Raw genomic sequence first — 9,479 nt, forward strand, 5'->3', positions numbered from 1 at the left:
AGGCCAGAGGAGAACAGCACATACTCTCTTTATTACTAACTTAGTCCTCTTGAGACAGGGTCTTTCCATGAACGTAGAGCTAGGCTAAGCCCCAGCAATCCTCCTGTCTCCACTCTCCCCAAACTTCTTTGGTAAGGTACCCGTAACTAGACATTCTGGTTTAGTAATTCAAAGCAGACTACTATGCTTAGATATTAGTAGTGGCAACCATAGAGGAATTCTACTTACTGGTTTGCTCTCGGGGGTCACATTCAGCTACGCTTTTTATACTGTCTAGTCTTCCCTGCCTAGGGGTGGTGTCACGCACAGTAGGCTGGGTCTTCTTACATCAGTTGACAATAAAGAAAAATGGCGCCCACAGACGTGACCAAGGTTAGGCATTGGCGAGCCTTCTGTGCTTGGGGGATTTGATGGTATTGGCTGCATTTCCCTCATTTGTGAGTGGTAACATAGTGTTTCTAACACACTATTGCTTGCATAATCTCTTTGGTCATCATAGGTAGAAAGCTAGCTTTCAGGACTTGCAACTGTACAGTTCTTCATAAATATCCCATGCTTAGCTTAATACACTGCTACCTTTGTCATGAATGTCTTACTAACAAATCACAGGCTTAATGTTGTAATTGATATTGACAGATCCGCAGCTATTCTTATGCTTCGATGTGAAGATTACACATTAGCCAGCCAAAGAGGCAAAGAAGAACCAGGTTTTGGGAGGGAACTGGCAACCCGCCCATAGCATGCACCTGCTGGGGCAGCTGGGCTGCCTCGGATTTGCTGATGGTCAGGTGGCCTTTAGATTCCTATCTATGTGTGATGCCGTGGGTTTATATCTCAAAATCACCAATCCGCCCAGATTTCTACTTCCTTACTCTCTTGGCTGTGTGACTTTGAGTAGCTTGTTCAATATCTCTGAGTTTCCGATCTCAGGTCTGTAACTGTCAGGAGGCCCTGAGGGGAGCAGAGAGGACTCCCACCCCTAGGAGCCCATGATGTGGGTCAGCGGAGACAGTGGGAGGATGTGGGTATAGGGAGGACAGGGTCTTCAGCCCAGAGAAGGAGGAAAGGACCGGGTCCAAGAGCTACCTCAGAGCCTCCTAAGCTTCAGACTTCAGGACTCCCCATTTGGGGAAGAGTAGGCATGGATAAAACAACAGGATATTTTTCCCTTTTATTCATAAAAACAAATTTGCAACAATTTTTTAAAAATCGATACCATGCAGTGGGGCAAGAGAAACTCCTCATTTACATTTGATTCTGCCAGTTCCAGTCTAATTGAAGCAGTCGTGTGTGTGTGTGTGTGTGTGTGTGTGTGTGTGTGTGGTGTGCACTAGCGTCACTGGAAGATGCCCGTGGGCAGAAGCCTCTAGGAAATGGACCGTGTGTTTGTTGCATATAAAAGAACAGAACCAGTAGATAGCCAGAATCACTTTGTGGGGCTTGTTAATTGCAGAGAAATTAAAAAAAATGTGGGTGAACCTACAGGATCAGTAGACAGAGATGTATCTTGTGGGTTAACCTAGAAGACGGAGCACAGTTCGGAGTCACAAGGGATTACAGACGCACGCTCACCTCCGACAATCCAATACTTTTGTTTTTTGATTTTTGTTTTTTTTTTTCCTGCTATGCTGGAGTAATATTTCTACAGGTTTTTTTTTGTCTGTATACATTATGTACAATTAATTATCTCTTTCCCTTTGAAAAAAAATAATGCGGTCTTTTAAATGAAATTTGGTTTAGGTGAAGTCGAAAAAGCAAGGAAATACTGGTTAACACACACAGTGAGTGACGACACGGAGTTTTGGTGCCTAAACAGAGAAGGACATCAACTTGACCTGTGATGTGTTGACATTTTTTTTTCCCCCTTAAAAAGCTACAGAACCTCCGTAACCTCTCTTTGAGGGAGGGGAAGGGAGAGCTATGTGATGTGAACGAGGGTGTTTCGAAATGTTGGCGATGGTGATTCCCGTGGGCCCTTTGTCACAGCCTGGTGGTTGACAGCAGTGTGTTCCCGACTGCAGTGTTCTGGGAAGAGATTATTGCCTGCCTGTTGAAGCTGCCTTTAGGATTTCGTTAGGGAGTGAGCAAACCACTCATTTGTGCAGACGCCCCTGGACGGTGCCATTCAGGCCTTTAGCAAAGAATGAACTTATCAAGGACTGTCAGAAGAGTCCTGAGCCCCCCTCGGACTGGACTGTTCTGTCCCTAGGTAGAGGGACTTGTAGGAAGTTTCTCTGGGCCTAACCACACCCCCAGCTTGTGGGAGGGCTGAAGGTCACGGTCATTACTAATAAATACCTCACAGGTCAGAGCTGTTTCACAGTGCGGAGCTTTCCTGGATGAATGAGATCACGTGTCCATCCTCAGAGTGACCCTGTGAGGTAGGCAGGATGGCTGCTATTTCAACCCCAGTCTGTTACAGAGGGGGAAACTGAGGCTCAGAGAAGACACTGGTGACTTGCCCAGTCACGGAGAGAGTCCGAGGGGACTGAGGACTCAAATCCAGGTCTGACTCCCAGGCCGGTGCTCTTTGGGGTTCAATTATAAGGGAAGTATGTCGTGATGGATGAGAACCAGCCTGCTGACGGACCACCTCAGTGACACCCTAGGCGGGCACTCATGGGTTGGGGCTGGAGGGACACTGGGGGGCTGCCTCCTGGAAGCCAGGGAGCCCTGGGCCAGCAGCTCTAGCTCAGGAACACAGAGATGACTTTTAGCAGAATGCCCCTGATTCACTTTGGTCAAAAACAAAGTCAGTGGGGGAGGGGGGAATCCCAGCAGCCCTTGGGCCCCCATGGGAGAGGTTAAAGTGCACAATCTTTCTTTATCGTGTTTTCTGGGAGTAGACATTCCATGATTAGCTCCGGTGGCTCCCCTTATTACCGGGAACCTTAAATTTGAACACAAGGACATGGCAGACGCGGTGGGTGCATGACAGACTGTCGGTTGCATCCTGCAGAGCGTGTCTGCAGTGCGGTGCCCTGAATCCCCACAGTCCCCAGAGCGGGTGTTATTGTGTTAATGTGTGGCATTTATCAGAGAGTAACAAACATCTCTCTTCTGATGGATGTCCCCTGGGAGCATGCGCAGCTGCCTGCTCTGGTCTCCCAGCCCCAGGGCTGTGCCTGTCTGCCCTTCCGGCTGACCCCCTGTTCCAGGGAGGCTGAAGTGGGCTGGGCCAGCTGCTGGGGACCTGGTGGCCCTGCTCACCTTCTCCCCCAGAGTGGAGAAGGGCTGGTGTGTGGGGGCGGGCACCACCGATGACGTGTGTGCAGAGTGCAGAGGGCCATTTCTGCAGAGCCCTTGCTCTGGCCGCTTGGCGAGGATAGCTGGAGTCTGAGGCCTCTCTCCTTTGTCTAGAGTTTGATTTGTTTTTGCAAGTTTCGGACATTCCAACACCCCTTTGTTTGCAGACTCCAAGGAGAAGTCGTTGCCGTGCCTCTCCCTCGTGGGAGTCAGACCGTCGCAGATAAGGCTCGAGGTCGGTGCCGAGTCCCTCTCTGCTTGAGCTCCATTCCAGCAGTCTGGAGAGGGCAGCATGGTGCCCAGCTTCTCACCGCCGTGGGCGTGCCAGTGGCAGGCGCCTTGGCCCAGCATGGTGCTGTCCCGGGGAGGCCCCGGCCCCAGGCCTCCCACCCCTACAGGCCCGAGACCATGACTCGGAAGGAGGGTGGTACATGTCTATGGCGAGGGCTGGCGGTAGGGCTGACACAGGGACTGACGCAGCTGGCGTCTACGCCTCCGATGGATGGGAGGTAGGCGTGGTGGAGGATGGGGAGCTGGAGGGACAGCCGGCGCTGGATGCTGCAGGGAAGGAAGACAGGGAGAGTTAGTGAGGGCTGGCTGCTCTCCCGAAAGCTTCTCGCTCCTATTTTGACTAATAAAATTCTGTAGGAGTCTTGTGTCCCCTTAAATCCAAGATCTTTTGGTTCAATCGTCCCAGTGCTGCTTCAGACACGAAGCAGGCATTTGACAGGGTACCTACTGTTGGAAATAGCCAGAAGAGTAGCAGGAGTAAGACTGCATCCTCCCTCGATGATTAAACGATCATGGCGAAATTAGGAGGACCCAAGCAATGCTTCACACACCGACACCACTCATTTCAAGTTACACAAGCCTCTGTGGGGCCTGCTTTCAGTCCCCGGCACCCCACTGGTCTGATCCCTCTTCCCTGCCTTCTGCCAGCCACTGCTGTACCCAGCATCCAATCCTTCCCAGCGGGATCCTCCCGGGCCTTTCAGGTTCTGTGGTGATTAACCTTGCCATCCCTACATCGGGAGGTCACAGAGGGGGTTAAAAAGACACACCCTGATGTGGCTGTGACCTTCAGGGCCCAAGATCTCTCCAAATGCTCTGGTTGAATAGTCTGTCTTTTCTCCCCACAGCCTGCCCTCTGGTGGCTCATTTTCCCTGATAACCCACTTGGGGTGTTCTTCCGTATCTTTGCATTTGTGTTTCCCATCTGGTATCCTCTTCCTCTGGGGTTCGTGACTAAGTTTAAGTATTATCCTCTTTCTCTGGGAGGGAGCCCCTTCCTCCTCAGAGTCTTGGGAGCTCTTGAAAAGAAGCCAGAGGCGGCCAGGCTGAGCTGGCAGTGGGAGGAGGAATTTGCGTGCCACCGATGGTGGAGGGATAATAAGGGAAAAGGGAGCTGTCCTCTGACTCTCTTCTCCTGGCCACATCCTTAAAGCCTCAATGCCTGTTAGGTCAGTGAGTCACTTTAATATTTAGTAAGGCTGTTTATAGGGAACGTGGCTTCTTGCTCTCAGGGTCATTTTTGCTGGAGTTTGCATTGTAGTGTCTCTCAGGCTATGTTCCAGATTCCAGGTTCTCAGGTACAAACCAAACCACATCAAAGGGAGATTCTCACAAAGAAAAACAAACAAACAAACAAACAAACAGGAAACAGAGAGCAAAGTGTTGCTACCCCACCTAGGGCAAAGAAAGGCAGTCCCTCTGCAACTTGTTTAGGGAAACACCAGCTAAGCGGAGCCAGGGAGGCTGGGATCTTGCTTCTGTGGAGCCACAGGCTCTGTGGTTGAAGTGCTCAATCCCAACAGGGCGTACCCCAGAGTTTACTCAGGGCTTGATGGTTTCTGAGACGGGTGGGTGCTTATGCAGTGTACCCATGCCCTGAAAGGACCTGTGGCCCAGAAAGACTTCCCAGATACATCAGCATTCACGAAAGAGAGTACTGGACATTTTGTAGTTGCAATTTCATGCTGAGGATCAGCCTGATAGGTACTGGGGGCACTCTAAACTCATAGGAAGAAAAAAAAACACCCATGGAGGAAGAAAACCACCCGTGTCTCCTTGCTGAGAGCAGAGGCAGTGGAGGGAGCCCGGGACCAAGTTACCTTCCCCCTTGACAGCTAGCCTCACTCACAGCTCAAGCTGCCTGGCTTCTGCCTTTTGCCTTAGGGTTTTCCAAAACTCCTCAGACAGCACATTGGAAAGGAACCAAACTCTCTCTCTCTCTCTCTTTCTCTCTCTCTCTCTCTCTCTCTTTCTCTGTCTGTCTGTCTGTCTGTCTCTGTCTCTCTCTCTCTCTCTCTTCACTTTGGCCACATTATAAATGTCCATTTCCATTATCTAATTTATATTTCCCAATTTCTTTTGGGATATAGGGAAACTAAGCCGGCCAGGATTGGCATGTGCTGGGTAGATAACATTGGATGGACTGGGTGACTTTGCCCATTCCTGTTTGCGTGCCACTTCCCAGAAGCCACATCAGAGTTTATGTATCTACCCGCTGCTTCCAATAAGCTGGAATGAGCTAAAGTCGCTGTTGGGGACAGAGCTGAGATGTACAGGTCTTTGATTTCTTCCCTAACCCTTCCTTAAATCGACAGCCCCTTCCCCATTTCATTTCTCTCTAAGCACCTAATATGAGCACACTATGCCTTGCCTTTTTAATTAAGTAGTTAAGCCTGCTGAATAGAACAGAGACTCTACAAGGTATGGGCAGGGTGGAAGGAAGATATCCTTGTTTTGGACACTGCTGTGTCCCCAGCATACGTCTGATGCTAATAGATTTCAGTTATCACTAAGCATAGGAGTCTCACAAGGTTACAGTTTGCATACAACAAAAGCAGTGTATTCTGGTGGAGAACATTTTTATGGTGGATTTAATGTTGGACAGTACCAAGTTCAAATCCTACTTCCTGCATCCAAGTACTGGGCGGGCTTGTTTGGGTCTTCTCCCCCGTTTTGGAGATTAGTTTCCTCGCCTGTCAAAGGAGCATCGTAATATGGCTGCATCCCTGGGTCACGCATAGCTAGGATGAGATAGTAGCTGTGAGACCACAGCTGTACTGTACTGGGGCAGTGTGCTCTCGGGGAAGGTACTCACTGCTCTGGGGAGTTGATGTCTTCTATGGGGTCTTTGCATGTCCTCGAGGGCTCTGTTGTGTTCCACTGGAGCTGGGGGTTTTGATCGAGGTGATTTTTTAGAATGGCCTTTCCTCCATCTGTTGAAGACAATATCACAACTTTTGTTAGTTTTTTTTTTTTTTAAATCAATCATAAGACCTTGAGGAAGCTGTCCGTGCAGGGACAGAGTTCATGATCCCGCTTCACTCTGTGAGTCAGAGTCTGCCCCTCAGCCCATTGGAAGCCCTGAGCTGAGAAGCTGCCACCCACAGACAACAGCTGTGAGCTGCAAAGTGTGCGGCTGCCCTCTCTTCTTTCCATTCAAGGAAAAAAAACCCGGCAGGTAGGGATCAAGTGGACCAATGTGGACCATGGACTTAGCCAGAGGAAGTCTAACACTAAGGTCCTCCCTGGGCATGAGTGTCCAGTGAGAAAGGGGAAAGTCCTCTATGGTATGTTTTGGATAAAATTCACAAAAAATAAATTGAATAGGAGCAGACTACTGGTGGGGGTAGCAATGGTTGCATCTTTACCAAGAAGCCTGGTTAGTGTTTGTCAACCAGTATAAAAGGCACATGCCCCTCACCCAACAACATTGAGGATTGAACTCAGTGTCTCATGTGTGCTAGCTAGGTAAGCACTGAGCGACAGCCCTAGTCTTTTTTTTTTTTTTTTAAAGATTATTTATTTTGTTTTATGTTTGTATCTGTCTGTGCGTTTGTCATGCACATGTAGGTGCCCAAGGAGACCAGGGGAGGGCACCAAGTCCCTTGGAGCTGGAGTTCCAGGAAGCTCTGAATCTCCTGTGGGTGCTGGGAATCAAACTCAGGCCCTCTGCAAGAGTAATAAAATGTTCTTCTCTGCTGAGTCAACTCTCCAGCTCCCGCAGGCTCTGCTTATTTTTATTATTATTCCAAGGCAGTGTCTTACAATGTTGCCATGGCTGGCCTTCAGCTTGTGATTCCTCTGCCTCAGCCTTCTAAAGAGATAGGATAGATGTATAACTCTGGCCAGAAGGAAGAAATCAAGGCATGAGTGAGGGCATGCACAAGATTCTCCGCTCAACCTCATGTAACATTGAGATGTTGGTGCTCATCTGAGTCTGCTCAGCAATAATGAACTAGTTACCAAAGCTCTGTGGATGCCACTCATGGCTGCATACCATGGCTTCTAAAACATCTGGAGACATATGTGGAGTCTGTATCCCTCCCAAGAGATTGGGTTGTTTCGGCAGGGCTGCACATTGGTTCTTTTGCTTGTTTTTTTGCTGCCCTGGGGGATGGTATAGGTATGTGATTTCGCATCCATTAAGGTGACCTCCATTATTCATGGCTTCTGCATTTGCAAACTCTTTTACTTTCTCAAGTGGACTTGCTACCCTGCCATCAACACTCTAGATGCACCTTGGTCATTTGTTGATGCACACGGCATGTGAGGATGCTGGTCATTTGTTTGATACACACGGTGTGTGAGAATGTTCGAGCTGCCTGGATGCACGCTCCAGTCTGAGGCGCCACTCTCTTTGTGCGGCTTCCACACTGTTCTAGCCTTGAAGTTGCTTTAGTGATGTGTGACACAGTTTTGCTTTTTTCCATGGTCAACTTTGCTGTTTAAAATGGTCTCCAAGTGTAGTGCTGACTGTTCCTAAAACACAGGTGTCAGGCAAGCTTCCGTCAGGCGCCAGCAGCTGGAGTGCTGCTTGCTATGCATACGGTCCTGCTGAAGTACAGTGTTTCAGGAAGGTGACATGTACAGAACAAACATGCACAGCAAGATTTGATTATCAACCTGGGAGGAGCTCACAGGGGTCTCACCTGGTCCCTCCCCTGGAGCATCAGTGTTTGCCAGTATGCATGGAGACCTTACAGAACATAACTACACCAATGCCTGACTAACAAGAATCAACTGTATAGGCCCAGTGCTGTGGTTTGAACATATCATTTTAAGTTCATGGTTATTATTTATTTATTTATTTATTTATTTATTTATTTATTTATCTGAGATGGGGTATTATTGTTGCCCAGGCTGGTCTTGAATTGCTGGGTTCAAATAGTCCCCCTGCCTCAGGCTTCTGGGTTACTAGAGCTATAGGCACACACCTCCGCACACAGAAACATAACGATTTGTGGGACTGTGAAAAAGCAGTCTGTGTTTTCAACTTTTGGAGGCCTAGTAGAGGATTTCACAAGGGATGGAAACAGTAGAGACACGTTTCCAGACACAGGCTGATTCCATGAGTTCTCCAACTCCACTAGCCTGTGCTATCAATTGCATTCTGGCTGAACTTTACCCCCAGTCAGCTGCCCACAGCCAGGTATGCGCCACCCCACAGACAGACAGTCCAGCCCACCATATAAGGGGTGGTTTGCCCCCTCCCCTCTCTCTTCTCCTCTCTTTCTCTCTGTCTCCCTTCCCTCTTAGCCTCTTCTCTTTTCTCCTTACCTTTAGTTTCTCCTCTTCCCTTTCCCCTCTCCACACCATCCACATGGAGATGGCCGGCCCCTACTTTCCTATCTCCTCTCCTTTCTGTAATAAAACATCTTACAACCATGTATTGCCTCTTTTCAACTAGACACGCTGTGCAGGCTGTGCTCCAGCTTGTACCTGCCATGCCTAAATCACTGGGCCGCCGTTCCCAGCCCCCTCCATTCCCTTTGGCTTCAGGTCAAACTGAGCTGCTCTGGGGCCCCCAATTTGTTCTCAGCTCCTCTGTGGTATCCAGCTTTGCCTGGATTCCCAAGGAGCTAGAATCTGTGACTCCCTTAGCTATTGCCCAACCCCCAGGACTGGGATACAGACACCCATCTGGCTGCAGAGCGGAGCATGCAAACAGTCAGTGCTCCAGAGTTTCTGGCCTCTGGTGCAACTCGCAACTTGAGTCATTCCTTCCCAATCCCTTTTGCTCTGCCTCTGCCCAGCAGTGCCCCACTGCCCTGAGTGGCAGGAGTGCACCACCGGAGCACGCCAAGGCTGTGGTGGGGAGCTCTGCACCCCACAACTATTAGCTGGGCAGTGGTGGTGCATGCTTTTAATCCTAGCACTTGGGAGGCAGAGGCAAGCCTATCTCAGTGAGTTCGAGGCCAGCCTGTTCTACAGAGTGAGTTCCA

At 49.4% G+C, this 9,479-nt stretch overlaps 1 protein-coding gene across 1 annotated transcript in view; it reads right to left on the reverse strand.

Annotated features, from left to right (window-relative positions):
* Positions 1 to 1,159: 1,159 nt before the first annotated feature.
* The window catches only part of Gabbr2 (gamma-aminobutyric acid type B receptor subunit 2), a 339,297-nt gene continuing 330,977 nt past the window's right edge, over positions 1,160 to 9,479 (reverse strand). Inside the window, exons 18-19 of the mRNA XM_031377342.1 lie at positions 6,353 to 6,470; positions 1,160 to 3,804 (exon numbers count right to left, since the gene is read on the reverse strand). Coding sequence (XP_031233202.1) covers positions 3,639 to 3,804; positions 6,353 to 6,470 — 284 coding nt within the window. The 3' untranslated portion in view covers positions 1,160 to 3,638. The remainder of the gene's footprint in view (positions 3,805 to 6,352; positions 6,471 to 9,479) is intronic.

This window comes from Mastomys coucha, unplaced genomic scaffold (genome assembly GCF_008632895.1).
Source record: "Mastomys coucha isolate ucsf_1 unplaced genomic scaffold, UCSF_Mcou_1 pScaffold18, whole genome shotgun sequence".
Taxonomy (NCBI): domain Eukaryota; kingdom Metazoa; phylum Chordata; class Mammalia; order Rodentia; family Muridae; genus Mastomys; species Mastomys coucha.